General features: G+C 34.0%; 1 protein-coding gene across 8 annotated transcripts in view; it reads right to left on the reverse strand.

Annotated features, from left to right (window-relative positions):
• The window catches only part of PCDH11X (protocadherin 11 X-linked), a gene marked incomplete at both ends in the record, with an annotated part of 701,896 nt that overhangs the window by 117,075 nt on the left and 566,978 nt on the right, over positions 1-17,843 (reverse strand). For 6 of the 8 annotated variants that reach the window (XM_081222282.1, XM_081222277.1, XM_081222283.1 and 3 more), the window contains one exon: positions 314-337. The exons of the other annotated variants lie outside the window; for them this stretch is intronic. In XM_081222282.1, coding sequence (XP_081078408.1) covers positions 314-337 — 24 coding nt within the window. The remainder of the gene's footprint in view (positions 1-313; positions 338-17,843) is intronic. 8 annotated transcript variants of the gene reach the window in all.

A 17,843-nucleotide genomic window follows, 5' to 3' on the forward strand; every position in this document is an offset into this window, starting at 1 on the left:
ATGAATAAATTCATAGGTAATTTGAAAGTAACTACTGTAAGTCAAATAAATGACTACAGGGTCACATTAACATCTAAAGATTAATTACACATAACTTGGAAAAAGCATCCAATTATATAAGATAACAAAATGACTGATACCTTTCCTAGATAACAATTCATTTTAAACATATTAAAAATGTGTTTGAAGCAAACAGTTGAAACTGCAATGTTTTATGAGAAATGAAGAGGCCAAAAGTTCTTAAAACAGACACAAATTCATTTTAAAATGATAAATGCACCATGGTTATGATTTGTGTTGATTTCTACTGTACCTTTCTTTAATCCAGGAATGAAAGCTAAAAAGAGAGTTTAACAAAGTTAAGTACAAATAGATATTTTCTTTTATTCCCAACATGTTACATTAACTAAATAAATGTAAATTGTAATATACTGCAATATATGTTCAACATCATTTTTTAGAGAATGTGATGACTGAGATAGATAAGGTAGAATACTGATAACCCATAAAAATCTATCTCCTATAGTATGTTTTTCTAAACTCAGACCAAGCCTATGCTATATGCTGACCTCTTGGGAAGTCATGATTTGTCCTTCCCCTAAAGGCAATGTATTGTTGAACTCAACATTTTGCAAGGACTCAGTAGATTTTCTAGATTAATTGCCAATGATAACAAAGTATAGTCCTCTATTAAAATTTCACTTTTTCTCCTGGAACCTCCTACAGGAAATGTAGCATAAGGAAAACATTGTTTTTGACTTAACAGGTTGTTTTTCCTCCAAATCCAATTTGAAAAAATCATGGGAAAAAACAAAACATCAATGGATACTAATATTAGATGGCCCAATAGAAGTATGCTTATCTTGGTTAAGACACTTTTTCTATAATACAGCTATTTTCATAACTAAAATTTCATTTATTTCTCACAATTAAAAATGGGAGATTCAAAATCATTATATTTATTATCCAGATAAATAAATTCTGGCACTGCATTATTAAGTGACTTCCTTCAAAACACTGTGAGATCATGCTTGATCTAAGACAAATAGCAAAGTCTATTTTTAAACAAAACAAAGTAATTATATATTTATAAATACTTTGATATGTGTTGATCCAGACAAATGAATCACAAATTTATTCTTTGTAAAATTTTAAAGCCAACAGTAAAAATGATTTTCTGATATATTTAATAACACACATCTAAAGATAAAAACTTTAAAGATAAACATTTTGAACTTGTTAAAAATCAACTTTGGATTAAATTTGTATATTATGAAACTAAAGATGTATGAAATGCTTAGAGAGAAGGAATAGGTCAAAGACAGAAAAACGGAGGTGAAAGTAATGTTTCTATGCACTAATATGGATTAATTAGAGAGCATTGCACAACATTTTAAGTGTCATTGACATATACAAGGCACATATATTTTTCATCATAAGGTGTTTTGTCTATAAGCAACGTAATTTAATGGTAATACAAACCAAAGCATTAAAAAAAAGTAGTGCTTTCACAAGGCACTTTAGGTAGAATTGATCTTCTAAATAATATTCATCAACCCTGCACCACTCAAATAATGGTTCTACTTCAATGATAAGTCTCTCAATCTCTCTCACACAGACACACAGTATTTTAATTTATTATTGGAATTAATAATCAATTCCTGTAATACTTAAAAAAAATTCCTGTAATATTTAAATGTAGAGTTTTCAATATACTGGAGTGAAAAAGAAAGGCTGTTTTAAGCAGAGAAGTAATAAAGTGCTTGCTTTCATTTTTAAGAATGTAATTTCAGTGTGTTCTAGACCTAGTTATTAAAATCCTTTCCAATTTGGTAACTGAGAAGGTCAGAAAAAAATGTGATAGGTCTAGACTTATTTCTAAGGGTAAGGAGGTACAAATAAAAAAAGCAAAACAAGTGACACGACAACAATGAAAAAGAAAACAAACACATTTTAAAAATCTATCCCAGGAGACATTTAGCTTCCAAGCTGGAAAATGAAAATTGGTTTATAAACGAGTAAAGTCAAATATTGATCAATTTTCTTTAAAATTCAAGATAATAGGCAGATTCTGCATAAAATTTTCAGGACAGTTCTGTAGAGGCACAAATTCATCACATGAAAAATAGTCAAAAAGGGAACAATTTTCCCCCTCTAAAGTAATATTAAGTACTCATATGCTGACACAGAAATTAATAGATACATTCATTATATTAGGAAGATTTTAACATAAAGTTCATTTCCAAATGCATTCCTAAATTTCAATTGCTTCCTAATGTTTAAAGGGTTATCACTGATATTTTTGAAGCATCCACACTGCTCAAGATTTTTGCAAGATCAAGATAAGTATAATCTTTGTCATTTGAGATACTAGAATCTATGTGAATCACTATGACTGAAATGAATTTTTTACTAATTAATCCAACCAAAGTTATATTATGGATGAGTATATCATTTATGTGTAACTTGACAATTTACTAATAAATAAAATAAATATATCTAACAAGTTAAACTTGCTTTCACCAAGAAAATTGTTTTCAGGTTATTAAATATTCTGCAATGTATTTAATAATAAATGTATTAATTAATAAATTTAAGCCATTAATAGTTCAGGTATCATTAGTTTTACTTACACAAATGCAATAATCACATAAAAATTTAAGTTTGTGTATGTGCTTACTTTGAAATATAATTGAGGTTTTAATATTATTTTCTAAATTTATTACTCAAATATCTTAATTAGTAAAGGACCATAAGTATTTAGTTAGTAAACAGCATGAATTACTGGGATTCATGTATTACAAAGTTTAAATTAAGGAATCACATTTTACAGTAAAAAATGCAGCTTCTACATAAGTCACATAAAAATTACAAAAATGTATCACAAGAACAATACCAAAACATGTTTTATTACTCTATACAAACATATTTTAACATTTCCTTCATAATCCTAACATAAATGTTTAAATACTCAACATGCACTAGGAACATTTGGCTAAATGTGAAAAGAAATATTGATAAATAGATACTACTTGAATAGCTTAAAGTTCAACAGAGCTCACCACAAAATTGATAGTGTTGTCTTAATGTTTGTTGATCAAATATCATGCACCAATCTATTACTGTCATTTACTTCAAAAATAGTAACAATTGCAGTTGTTTTATTATGAATAATTTTTAAAGTCACATAATAAAGCTATTTTTATGAAATTTTAAAAGGTCATTATCTTGAGGGTAAGTAAGATTTGAATTTTTTTTTTTTTTTTTTTGTGGTACGTGGGCCTCTCACTGTTGTGGCCTCTCTTGTTGCAGAGCACAGGCTCCGGATGCTCAGGCCCAGCAGCCATGGCTCATGGGCCTAGTCGCTCCATGGCATGTGGGATCTTCCCGGACCAGGGCACGAACCCGTGTCCCCTGCATCAGCAGGTGGACTCTCAACCACTGCGCCACCAGGGAAGCCCTGAAAACTGTTTTAAAGACATTCATTTGGAAATAAACAGATATCTTTGCCACTATAGTCACTTGAAGGATAATGTTTTCTATAAGTATTAAATAAATATTTAAATATTTATTTATTTAATGCATCACCATGTCTCAATACATTACAGTGTTTCCTATGCTTCCTAATATAGAGAAAAATCTGATAAATCAAGATTCAATTCACCTAAAACCTAACACAGATTCTAAGTTATGGACTAATTTTTGAGAACAAGTTCCTCATTCATTTTCTTATGCCAAGCCACACAAAAGTTTGTACTGAAGGTCACAGACTATAGCTGAATTGGTATGAAAAAAAAATGTACTTGAAGATTGTAATGTCAAATAAATTGGCCAATACCTAGTTTTCTTTGAATAATGCTAATTTTAAAGCATTCCATAAGATGTGCAAAGAAGAGTCAATTCTTGATGTATAATCCAAATCACACCAGTGTATCTCCTGTTTATTGCAAAACTAATAAGCTACAGCATTTTTGTACTTGAGTCTGAACCACAAAAATAGTGAAGCTCAAATCAAATTTTCTGTTCAAATTGTGTGAAAGGTTAAGGCTACAAATGCAAAAGATGCAAGGTGATTAGTATAATGAGTACCTCATTTACAATAAAAGCAATGTTGCAAGTATAAAATAAATGTCTCATCTCTGTATATTAAAATTTCCATTCACATTGGTCCTGAGTTTCTATAAAAGTTAGTTTACTACTGGATTAAAGAAATGTTCAGGGAATTCCCTGGCACTCCATTGGTTAGAACTTCGCAGTTTTACTGCCATGGCCTGGGTTCAATCTCTGGTCGGGGAACTAAGATACCGCAAGCTGCGACGTGCAGCCAAAAAAAAAAAAAAAGAAATATTCATTTCAAAATTGACAACCAAAGTCATAGTGTTGGCTTTATTGGAGAGACTAAAACCTAGAAATTAAAAGGAAACGTTTCCACTAAAATGCAATTACCATTCTCTACATTAAGAGGATTTTGGTTAACCAAACTCATACTGTGCCATACCAAATGGCTTATTCTCCTTTTTAGCCTAGAGTAGTACATATTTTTAAGTTTCTGAAGTTAATACGTTTTTCCTATTCATTACAAAATATTTCTAATCCATAAACTATTGGCTGTGTTTTCTGCCTTTTTATTTAAGGATATCTTTGGGACCACAGCTTAGAGCTGTATGTCTTTTAAAATTCCTGAAATTAACTCATTTTTCCTATTCATTACAAAATCTTTCTAATCCATAATCTATTGGTTTTCTGACCCTTTATTTAGGGGATATTTTTGGAACCATTATAACAGATAGTACTTTCAAATGTCATTTTCTTTTTCATGTTGACAGTGTTTGTACTTCAAAGAGCACAGAGGTACAACTTAAATTTTTTCTAGAATAAAATAAATTCACAGGCCAAGGACCATAGCCCTTAGAAAGTCATCTGATTCAACATTCTTAGTATACATATTAAGAAATGATGTCAAAAGAAATGAAATGACTTAAAAAGTACAAACTTGCAACTAGAAGATGAACAAGTTCTGGAGATTCAAGGCACAGCATACTGGTTACAGTCAAAAATACTATATGACATACTTCAAAATTGCTGAGAGTAGCTCATAAATCTTCTCACCTCAAAAAGAAATAATAATTATGTGACATGATAGAGCTGTTAGCTAAAGCTACAGTGGTAATCACATTGCAATATATAAATGTGTCAAATCAACATGTTGCACACTTTAAACTTACACCATGTTATATGTCAATTATATCTCAATAAAAAATAAAAATAAATTTAAAAAATAAAAGGAAAATAAATTACTTATCTATGATCCATAAAACTAATGAGAGGAAGAAGTAGAATTAGAATTCACATTTTCTCTACCAAAGAACTCACACACTATGAAATGTTTTATTGATGGTTTATTGATCATTTCCAAGAGATGGAAACAATATGTATATCCGAACCTATTTGCCCAAGATAAACATTTACTGCAGGGAGTATCAAAAAATCAGTGCTTTCAGAATATATTTTGGGGAAATGCCAACTTAGATGAATATTAAATTAATTTACCTTTTCCTGTATGCACCAATTTACAAGGACAAACAAGAGAAGAGCATACTTTATGAATCAAAATCTTTATTTGGCAAATCAAAAAAAAAGATAATTCCTATTAAAAATAGTAATTTGTAATGTAGCTTGGTCCTGGAGTGTTATTCCTCCTTTCCTTAAATATTTAAGTCAAAAAGTTCCATCTCAAAATCTGACCTTAATGTTTTAAATGGTTCAGAAGCATACAGAGCGAATCTAGCCAATCATAATAGTTCCTTTTGACAGTTACAATTAAGAGAAGAAAAATTCTGAGATGTACAGGGCCAGATAACCTAGAGAATAGGACTCCTGTGAACACAGATATTTTGGCTTCACTTAATCACTTTGTAAAACTGTTCTAAGCAGCACAAATGTTAATTCCAAATACTTCTGGTTTAGTTTGGTTATTTAAGGGAGAAGATCCTTCTTTTAAGAATTGTGCTGCGAATTCCCTGGCGGTCCAGTGGTTAGGACTCCAGGCTTTTGCTGCTGAGGGCCTTGGTTCCATCCCTGGTCAGGAACTAAGATCCTGCAAGCTGCACAGTGCTGCCAAAAAAAAAACCAAACAAACAAACAAACAAAAAACAAGCAAACAAACAAAAAAACTAACCAAACAAAAAAACACACACAAAAAAAACTATAAAATTAAAAAAAGAGTTGAGCTCACTCCCCCAACTTCAAAACAAACAAACAAAACAAACAAACAAACAAACCTCAAAGGAACTGAAACATGAAGGATTCTGAACTCTTCAAGAAAGGAAAAGTTGGAATATAAATGTTTTTACAGTTCATTGAAAGGACCTACCAAGGCCCTAGTTACATTATTCTGAGAGGTGTATGAAGCTGTTCTGAAAATAACACAAATTTAAATGATCTTGTGAAATTCCAAAAACAAAAGCATGAGGGCTGGATCCATTGTCTTTTCAGTTGGCAAAGAAAATACTAAAAAATCAATATTTCTGAAATCTGTCTCTAAGCTATCCAAAATGTTTGAAACAATTGTAGCTCTCAAATATTTCACACCTTTTAATACTCAATCTGTTCTTGAGTGAATGAGTTCTAAATTAAGACCATTTTAAAATAGGACTTGATGGTGTATCTGGACTTTCGGTCCATAGAGAAATTTTTTTGAAACATTTTCCTTTGCATGATTTAATGCAGACAAAGTGCATACCTCCAAGGTAATAGTGTACAATTTGCACACTACTAAAGGATTTAAGCTTTTAAAACTCTTCTTTGTGAAATTTAATATGATTTTCTTTTAATCAGTTTATCCAATTTTAGAAGCTTTAACTGGCTTGTCAATGACCATGAGTTGTACACACAGAAAAATAACACAGATAAACTTTAATTAAATCTAGAGACATGTGCTAAATGTACATGCACTGGTTTTATTAATATAATGAAACTTTTAAAAATAAGTTACTTTTTAGATTAAAAAAAACTTTTGAAAATATTCCCTCACATTTTCACCAAACTGTTTGCTCTATAACAAACTAATTTAAAAATATGCTGTAGTAGGAAGAATACAGTAGGTAATTAAAGTATCTGTATGGCATAAGTGGACATGATATCAGGGAATGGCTTTTACTAAAACACTTCAGATTATTATTTCATTAGTGGAAATCAACTTTGTGAATTCCAGAGTATTTTGTCCTTCCACATGAATATATGCATTGTTAAAACTTGTAGGCTCTGCATAACATTTAAAGTACAATTTAGAGACAAAGATGTTTCATTGGAGAAACATTTATATTTATAATATATGCTCATCTATATTTATATTATAAACATATTCTGTATATTTCTTATTATGTATAATAAATATGTAATATATGAAATAGGAAACCAGGAAAGGAAATAGTTCATATAATAACCATTTGAAAAATACCTGATTTAATTCTATTTTGAGCAGAGGTTGATACATTTTTGTATACAGAAGCATAATTTTTACAAATCCGTAAGAAATAAGTAATTTCAATAACATTCTATCTTTCACTATCAGTAAATATTATATGGCTCTCCAAAGCAATGTTCTATTAATTTCACTTTAAAATTCTCTGAAAAATGAGAAAGATAGTGAACACTATTTATTGATAGTATTTTTCTCCCAATGCATCAATTTAGAGAGATGTATCTGGATGTACTACTTGGAAAATTCCAAATAAATTGGTCATTCTATGATGTATCTCTTAATATTTACATATCACATATTTAAGTAGATAAAATGACTGAAAGAAAAAGTATGGTGTTAGAAGTGCAATCTGACTTGATGATTCTCTTTATGAATATGTTGTCATCTTCTCATATGCTACGTTAGTGCCTAGGAAGTTGTGATTTCTTGTAATCACAGTGAATTAATACCAGTTTAAATCATAGTACCAAGTTTGTATTTTTAAATAATTGGAGACTTTTCATTTATTTTCTATTTTGTAGTGTTTCTCTCTAATATATATTTTGCTGAGACTTTGTGTCAGAGTACAGAACACAAGCTTTGGCAGAAATTTTCATTCTTGGAACTAACTGGCTATTCATGTGTTGTATTTTAACATTTGGGGAAAGGAGCTAACCTTGAAACAATAGGCCATTTCTAAAAAATAGTCTCAGGCTAGTTTTATTTTTTCAACTATTTGGGACATTATATTGAAGAAAAAATGAAAAGTAAATGTACTAGAAGACCTATTTTTCCATTAGGACAGTTAAAAGAATGAAATAAAATTCACATTTATATTTGCTTGATATCAAAAGAAGTATGATCATTTTTTTTAAATTTTAGATCTAAATTATTTTAAAATCTACTGATTAATGGCAATATCCATGTATAATTATTATCCATAAAATTATTTAGTTTTATATTTCAAATGTCAATGGATAAACCTGACATATGGACATCTGGCTATAGATTTTAAGAATAAACAAGAAGAGACATTTTCCATGTGGCATAACATTGGGTATCTACTGTGGAGAACCAATCTCCTTTGGTGATATGTTGATAAATATTTTACATCATCAAAGAACAAAGAGTAAAAGACAGTGCCACAAACATGAAGAAGAAATGAAAAGTAGAAGTAAGCTATTTCAAACTGAATTAAATAAAAGTTTATATGCACAGGAAGAGGAGGAGGAGTATGAAGGACTTATGTTATCAGTCTGACAGATGAACTGACTGCATAAGACATGTTAAAAGGTTTTTTTGAATAAACCAAATGCTATCTGCCTTAGAAACCATCTTCACTTCATAATTAGAAGACACAGATTCAAGGTAATGACTCTTTGAATACACAAAATATAAATATTATATTTTGGTATTTTCAAAAGGAAAGCATATCAGTTAGAGATAAAATATTGCCTAAGATCTACTTTTCACATAATAAGAAAGAAAATATAACTCTTTCACATAGTATAAATTTGATTCTGTACTTGTTTGAGTTCTTAGGTATTAATGTCTCCCTTTACTTAGCTAAATTTCTTCAAACATAGAATGATAATATTTCTGCTAGCCAGGTTGGGGAAATGATACACAAATTGTGTCAAATATGCAGATTAGTATTGCTAAGAATCTGAAATTTGGCCTAAAAGAATCTAAAGCATGACCAACCAAGATGTTTATTTAAAATGTATGCCAGTCCTATCTAGTCCTCCAATGTTCATTGCACTCAGATGAAACATTATGACACAAGGATTTGTAAGAAGGGACAATTGCAATGTTCTAGGCAGGTCACTGGAGCCCCTGATCCCAAGTGACAATGCTTTCTTATTCTGTTTTTACATTTGTAGTGGATCATGCAGGGAAGAAACCAGTGTTCACTCAGTTTGCATAGTTACAACTCACTGAAAAAATTCTAAAAGTGATTCTACATGTTTTTTTTAAATATAATTAAATTCAATTTGTATTTTATTTCTTTAAATTAAATTAAAGTACTACATTTTGTACAAGTTTGTAAAAATTGAAGGGAAAATTTTGTAATTAAATTAAATACCCAAACCACAATGTATGTTTCCAAAAACAAAATAATCTGATCTTTTCCCTGTAATTTGAAACATTATACCTGGATTTCAAGTGTCAAGGGAAAGAGAAACATACTCACTTTTAAAATAATGAATACTAGATTTAAATAAGACCTAAGAATATTGCTTTTTTCTTACTAGAAGAGATTTTTGGATTTCTTTTTTTTTAGAATATATATTTTCCCTTATGTTAACAAAGATAAAAGAAGAATTTGATATGTGGTTTTGAACTAAATATGCATGAATTTCTAATTCTATTATTTTAAACTTTACTTCCTATAAACAGTTAACTGAATAACATCAAAAAGAACCAAACTTAGTGCATCATTACATATTTTCAGCATAAAACCATATATGGTTATCAATAAACTCTGAAGACTATCACAAAACTCTCATTTTGAAAAATAGGCACTTTCAGGAATGCATACAAAACGTTCCCAGCTATCAATTGGCTCTTTAGTTCAAATAATTTAAATGAGATACATTAGAAAGAAGATATAGGATAGCCTCATCCTCCAGAGGGCAGACAGCAGAAGCAAGAAGAGCTACAATCCTGCAGCCTGTGGAACAACAACCACATTCACAGAAAGATAGACAAGAAGAAAAGGCAGAGGGCTATGTACCAGATGAAGGAACAAGATAAAACCCCAGAAAAACAACTAAATGAAGTGGAGATAGGCAAACTTCCAGAAAAAGAATTCAGAATAATGATAGTGAAGATGATCCGGGACTTCGGGAAAAGAATGGAGGCAAAGATCGAGAAGATGCAAGAAATTTTTAACAAATACCTAGAAGAATTAAAGAACAAACAAACAGAGATGAACAATACAATAACTGAAATGAAAACTACACTAGAAGGAATCAATAGCAGAATAACTGAGGCAGAAGGACAGATAAGTGACCTGGAAGACAGAATGCTGTAATTCACTGCTGCAGAACAGAATAAAGAAAAAAAGAATGAAAAGAAATGAAGACAGCTTAAGAGACCTCTGGGATAACAATTAAATGCAACAATATTCACATTATAGAGGTCCCAGAAGGAGAAGAGAGAAAGAAAGGACCTGAGAAAATACTTGAAGAGATTATAGTCAAAAACTTCCCTAACATGAGAAAGGAAATAGCCACCCAAGTCCAGGAAGAGTAGAGAGTCCCATACAGGGTAAATCCAAGGAAAAACACGCCGAGACACATAGTAAACAAATTAGCAAAAATTAAAGACAAAGAAAAATTATTGAAAGCAGCAAGGGAAAAATGACAAATAACATACAAGGGAACTCCCATAAGGTTAACAGCTGATTTCTCAGTAGGAACTCTACAAGCCAGAGGGAGTGGCATGATATACTTAAAGTGATGAAAGGGAAGAACCTACAACCAAGATTACTCTACCCAGCAAGGATCTCATTCAGATTTGATGGAGAAATCAAAAGCTTTACAAACAAGCAAAAGCTAAGAGAATTCAGCACCACCAAACCAGCTCTACAACAAATGCTAAAGGAACTTCTCTAAGTGGGAAACAAAAGTGAAGAAAAGGACCTACTAAAACAAACCCAAAACAATTAAGAAAATGGTCATAGGAACATACGTATTGATAATTACCTTAAACGTGAATGGATTAAATGCTCCAACGAAAAGACACAGGCTCACTGAATGGATACAAAAACAAGACCCATATATATGCTGTCTACAAGAGACCCACTTCAGACCTAGAGACACATACAGACTAAAAGTAAGGGAATGGAAAAAAGATATTCCATGCAAATGGAAATCAAAAGAAAGCTGCAGTAGCAATACTCATCAGATAAAATAGACTTTAAAATAAAGAATGTTACAAGAGACAAGGAAGGACCCTACACAATGATCAAGGGATCAATCCAAGAAGAAGATATAACAATTATAAATGCATATGCACCCAACATAGGATCACCTCAATACATAAGACCACTGTTAACAGTTATAAAAGAGGTAATCGACAGTAACACAATAATAGTGGGGGATTTTAACACCTCAGTTACACCCATGGACAGATAATCAAAAATGAAAATAAAGAGGGAAACAGAAGCTTTAAATGACACAATGGACCAGATAGTTTTAATTGATATTTATAGGACATTCCATCCAAAAACAGCAGATTACACTTTCTTCTCAAGTGTGCATGGGACATCTTGGGTCACAAATCAAGCCTCAGTAAATTTAAGAAAATTGAGATCATATCAAGCATCTTTTCCAACCACAGCACTATGAGATTAGAAATGAATTACAGGGAAAAAATGTAAAAAACACAAACACATGGAGGCTAAACAATACTTTACTAAATAACCAAGAGATCACTGAAGAAATCAAAGAGGAAATCAAAAAATACCTAGAGACAAATTACAATGAAAACACGATGATCCAAAACCTATGGGATGCAGCAAAAGCAGGTCTAAGAGGGAAGTTTATAGCTATACAAGCCTACCTTAAGAAACAAGAAAAATCTCAAATAAACAATCTAACAAAAAAGAGAAAGAAGATATAATTCAAAATTAATTATATAATCTAAATCAAGGATTTTAGGAGTCAAAAATATATAATAGAATGCAGTACTCCTACTAATAAGCATGTTGCCACTAAACTTAAAAATATTAACAAGTATGTGTGACTTCTTGACAAAAAAATGTCTCAAAGAACAAATCCTTTACACAGGTGAAACTATTTTCAGGCCATGTATAATACAAATCCGAACATATCCTGTGGTAAGACAATGCAATACATTTAGGGGCATATAGTAATTTAGTAATAAGTTCTCTCACAATATTTTTGGTCAAAGTTTTTTGTTGAAGGCTAATGTGCTATGGTATATTTAGAAAAGATTGCACAAAAATAACCTAGAATAGGGTCTGGCATCATTAAGCATTTGACAAATATTTGTTGAGTGAATGAAAACATGTTGAATGTTTGAGTGTCAATATGTCACAGTCACCCTGTGACACTAATTCCAGCTCAGTGAAAAATAATGAAACCAAATCTAAGGATGAAAGAAAAAAGTCTATAATGTATGCCTGTATTGAAACCACTTCTCACTCTCTTGGGGCAAATTTTCTAAATGATCTTTTTGTCAGACTTTTGTATAACCTATTTCTGTTATAATGAACATCCTTCTGCATCACTGCCTTGGTTTGCCAGGTCATAAGTTCTCCACCAAGAAGAACTTCTGGAACCCTACATTCTTCGTGATTTTTAATCTTAAAAGAAGAAAGAATACTTTTTGTCTACTCTGCTTTGTTTAGGCAGAATTCCCAAATCTAAAATACCAAATAAAGCATCTCTGACATTCATTAGACAAAAAAAAATCATTTATTATGTTGCAGGACTTGCTATATATTGAGAATACTTTGGTGAAAAAAAAGAACATAGTCCCAGATCACCTGGCACTTATATTCTATTAAAAAATATATATATCTACTGGAAGACATGCTAATGTACAGGTTTCTGTTTAGCATTTTTCAGCAGCTTTGTCCTGTCTTTTGTATGCTGTCTAAATGGCTTAACCTAAGTGAGTCACTTTAAAATGGGCAAATTAGGTGTCATTTTCCTACAGGTCATTGATCCAAATTATCTCTATATAAGTAGAGGTACAGATCATAGAACATCAAGTCAATGGAAGAGTATGTTCAAATTTCACTTGATTTGCAGGTACTTGTAATCACTTTACAACTTTAAGAATGTAAATATTTTAAGTACTATTTCAAATGGAAGAAATGCCTTCTTTGGTTTTCAAAGGACATTTAAATCATAGACTGTCTCAGCAGAAACAATTATTCAAAAATAGTTTATAAGGCAATAAATAAATTTCTAAAAGATGCTGTAGGTAGTACAATAAAATAGGAAAAGAAATTTCATTCTGTTGACCAAACGGCTGGGGTGGATTCCATTTTATGACTTTCAAATTTGATAGCATTTTTAAAGAATCTAAATTTGACTATTGAGTAGAAAGAACACTGACCCAGCTTCCAAATACCTATGACTACACTCCTTACTTTGTATGTAACCTCTGCTGACTTAAAGTACTTTGCCAGGTCGATACATGTTTATAGTTCAAACAATTAAGATAAGAGTCCACCATCTTATATTTTCATAAACTAGTGTTAATTAGGACCAAATTCAGAATGGATATTCATGACTATAATACTTGCTATCACTTCTATATACTGCATTTCTGTGGCATGCAGGAGTACAAATGAAATGTTTATTACACAGCAAGAAAACTAAGTCATTTCTCTAGTTTCCATTGACATAGCAATCAAGGAAGTCACTTGGTCTTTATCATTAATGTATAATCCCAAATTAATATTTAATACTGCATAAGATGTATCATTACAGGTCACATTTATAAGACAGATTTAAGAGAGGAACTTGCATACCTCAAATACTATTATAAATGTTGACATCTCTATAAATATTCAACATAATTATAATTCTATATGGGTCATTCTCTAAGTATGTCAGGGAACTTGTAATAGAGGGACAGAAGACAATAACAAAAACAAAGGTATAGAAATAAAAGAAGGAAGACATATAAATGCCACAAATATTGTATTGTTTGGTATGCCATTATATATCTCATTATATATAATATATATATATATATATATATATATATATGAAATTTTGTTTTGTTTTTAGATCATCTCAGTTTTGCACTGTAGTGCTCAAAGACCATTGCTATACTCTTTGTCAGGATAGATTCATCTTTGTTCTTACAGGAAGTCTTTATTGTAGATGTTAAAGAACTCAGAAAATGAGTGATTAAAGCTGCCCAAGTTTACAAAGTTAGTAATATTTGGACTCAGACAATCTGATCCTGATGCTTATATTCTTTCTTTTGATAAATGTTTTGTTTTGATAAAAGTCTATAATGAATCAATATGCTCAGAAAACATTCATCCTGGATGTAATATATGTATATTTATATATCATGCTATCTAATCTATCTATACATATCCATAAATAGGTAATATTAACATACAATTCACACATTCATGTGCACTAAAATATCATTTTTCACAGTTCTTCAGTTTTCATATCAGTTCTATGAATACTCTCAGATTCATAATATTATTATTATATAATTAGCAGCTGAAACTTTAATACTTGTTTGAATGATTACTGATCACCTTCCTATTTCCTTTATTTTGAGAATTTTAAAATCATTGAATTTAGCCCAAGAAGAATTTGTCATGATTAAAAGGAAATTTTTGCTTTTCATCTTTCTAGTAAAGTATTTTGTGATCCTCAAACTAATACTGTTAAATAGTTGACCATAAACAAAGTAGAATGCCAGAAATTTGTGGCTCTTCATTAAATTAATTATAATTATTCAAGTTTCTTTGCTTTTCTTATCATGAAGGCTTTTCTATGTTACATTTAGCCTAACAAAGTTTTGAGAATGTGCTTACTTAGTAAACATATTTTCTTCCCTTGTGACACAAAGAATTGATGGAATCAAAGATAAAACTTTACCTTCATTCTCACCAGAACTCAGATGGTAAATGATTGGAAGGTATTTTAAGTTTTTCCATTTAAATACTGGTTCTCTAATTTGCCTGCACATTTAATCAACTGGATAACCTCACAAAACTACCATTTCCGGGACTCGAGCGCAGAATCCTCGCTGCAGCCGCTACCGCTGCTGCACCTGGTCAGGTGGCATTCACCATCACTGTTTTCTTCTTTCATCATCATCATCATCAACAACACCACGACCATCACCATCAACATTTCTCTTCCTCCATCAGAGCTCTCCAAGTTCTGCAAAAGCAGTCTCTGTTCAGGCATGCTGAGTGGCATCACGTTTTTGACATCTCAAAGCCTGGACCCTGCCCAAGAGAAGGTCAATCTAGATACATCAGAAATTCATCTACACGTGGAACAACTCCTACAGAACACCTACTGAACGCTGACAGAAGACCTCAGACCCCCCAAAAGGCAAGAAACTCCCCACATACCTGGGTAGGGCAAAAGAAAAAAAGAATAAAGAGAGACAATAGGATAGGGATGGGACCTGCACCAGTGGGAGGGAGCCGTGAAGGAGGGAAGGTTTCTACACACTACAAGCCCCTTCGCAGGCGGAGACTGCAGGTGGCGGAGGGGGAAAGCTTCGGAGTAGCGGAGGAGAGCACAGCAACAGGGGTGCGGAGGGCAAAGTGGAGAGATTCTGGCACAGAGGATCGGTGCCCTCAGGCACACACCAGCCCGAGAGGCTTGTCTGCTCGACTGCCGGGGCGGGCGGGGCTGGGAGCTGAGGCTCGGGTATCGGGTTTCAGTCGGAGCACAGGGAGAGGACTGAGGCTGGTGGCAGGAAGAGAGCCTGAAGGGGTTAGTGCACCACGGCTAGCCCAGAGGGAGTCCGGGGAAAGGGTCTGGAGCTGCCGAAGAGGCAAGAGGCCTTTTCTTCCCTTTTGTTTCTGGTGCACGAGGAGAGGGCATTAAGAGGGCTGCTTGGGGAAGGGCCGGAGACGGGCGCGAGCCGCGGCTAAAGGCGCGGACCCCGGAGACGGGCGTGGGACGCTGGGGCTGCTGCTGCTGCCGCCGCCGCGGGGCCTGTGTGCGAGCGCGGGTCACTGTCCGCCCCGCCTTCCGGGGGGCCTGTGCACCCCACCACTGCCGGGGTCCCGAAACCCGGGGATGGCTTTCCCGGGAAAGCGCACGGAGCACCTCGGTCTGGTGCAATGTCACGCCGGCCTCTGCTGCCGCAGGCCCGCCCCACTCTGCGCGCCCCTCCCTCCCCTCTGCCTGAGTGAGCCAGAGCCCCCGCATCAGCGGCTCCCTTAAAACCGTCCTGTCTGAGAGAAGAACGGACGCCCTCCGGCAACCTACGCGCAGAGGCAGGGCCGGTCCAAGGCTGAGACCCGGGAGCTGTGAGAGCAGAGAAGAGACAGGGAAATCTCTCTGTGCAGCCTCGGAGGCAGCAGATTAAAGCTCCACGGTCCACTTGATGTGCCCTGCGTCTGTGGAGTGCATGAATGGACAGCGAATCATCCCAAATTGAGGAAGTGGATTTGAGGACAAGATTTAAGACTTTCCTCCCTTTTCCTCTTTTTACAACGAATTATCCCAAATTAAGGAGGTGGATTTAGCAAGATTTCAGACTTCTGGCCCTTTTCCTCTTTTTACAACGAAGTAACCCAAATTGAGGAGGTGGACTTGGAGAGCAAGATTTTTGATTTTTCCCCCTGCTCTCTTTTTGTGAATGTGTATGTGTATTCTTCTGTGTAAGATTCTCTCTGTATATCTTTGCTTCCACCATACGTCCCAGGGTTCTACCGGTCTGTTTTTTTTTTCAATAATTACTTTTTAATTTTAATAACGCTACTATATTTCATACTTTATTCTATTTTACTTTACCTGCTCTTTCTTTTTTTCCTACCTTCCCTTCCTCCACCCTTCCTTTCCTTCTTTCTCTCTTTCTTTCCTTCCTCCCTCCCTCCCTTCTTTCGTTCACTCTTTCTTTTTCTTTCCTTCTACCCTCCCTCCCTCCCTCCTGTCTTTCTTTCCTTCCTCCCTACCTTCCACCACTCTTCCTTTCACTTTCTTTTTCTTTCCTTCCTCCCTCCCTCCCTCCTGTCTTTCTTTCTTTCTTTCCTTCCTCCCTCCCTCCCTCCCCTCTTCCATTCACTCTTCCTTTTGCTTTCATTCCTCCCTCTCTCCCTCCTATCTTTCTTTGTTTCTTTGCATCCTTCCTCCCTCCCTCCCTCCTTTCTTCCTTTCTTCCTTCCTGCCTTCCTTTCTTTCCTTCTTCCTTTCTTTCTCTCTCTCTTTCTTTCTTCTTCTAATTCTTTCTTTCTACTTTTTCTCCATTTTATTCTGAGCCGGGTAGATGAAAGGCTCTTGGTGCTGCAGCCAGGAGTCAGTGCTGTGCCTCTGAAGTGGGAGAGCCAACTTCAGGACACAGGTCCACAAGAGACCTTCCAGCTCCACATAATATCAAGCAGCGAAAATCTCCCAGACCTCCATCTCAACACCAGCACCCAGCTTCAGTCAACGACCAGCAAACTACAGTGCTGGTCACCCTATGCCAAGCAACTAGCAAGGCAGGAACACAACACCACCCATTAACAGAGAGGCTACCTAAAAACATAAGGCCACAGGCACCCCAAAACACACCACCAGACGTGGACCTGTCCACCAGAAAGACAAGATCGAGCCTCAACCACCAGAACACAGGCACTAGTCCCCCCCACCAGGAAGCCTACAAAACCTACTGAAACAACCTTGGCCACTGGGGACAG

Source organism: Mesoplodon bidens (assembly GCF_964165515.1).
Source record: "Mesoplodon bidens genome assembly, chromosome: X".
Lineage (NCBI taxonomy): Eukaryota > Metazoa > Chordata > Mammalia > Artiodactyla > Ziphiidae > Mesoplodon > Mesoplodon bidens.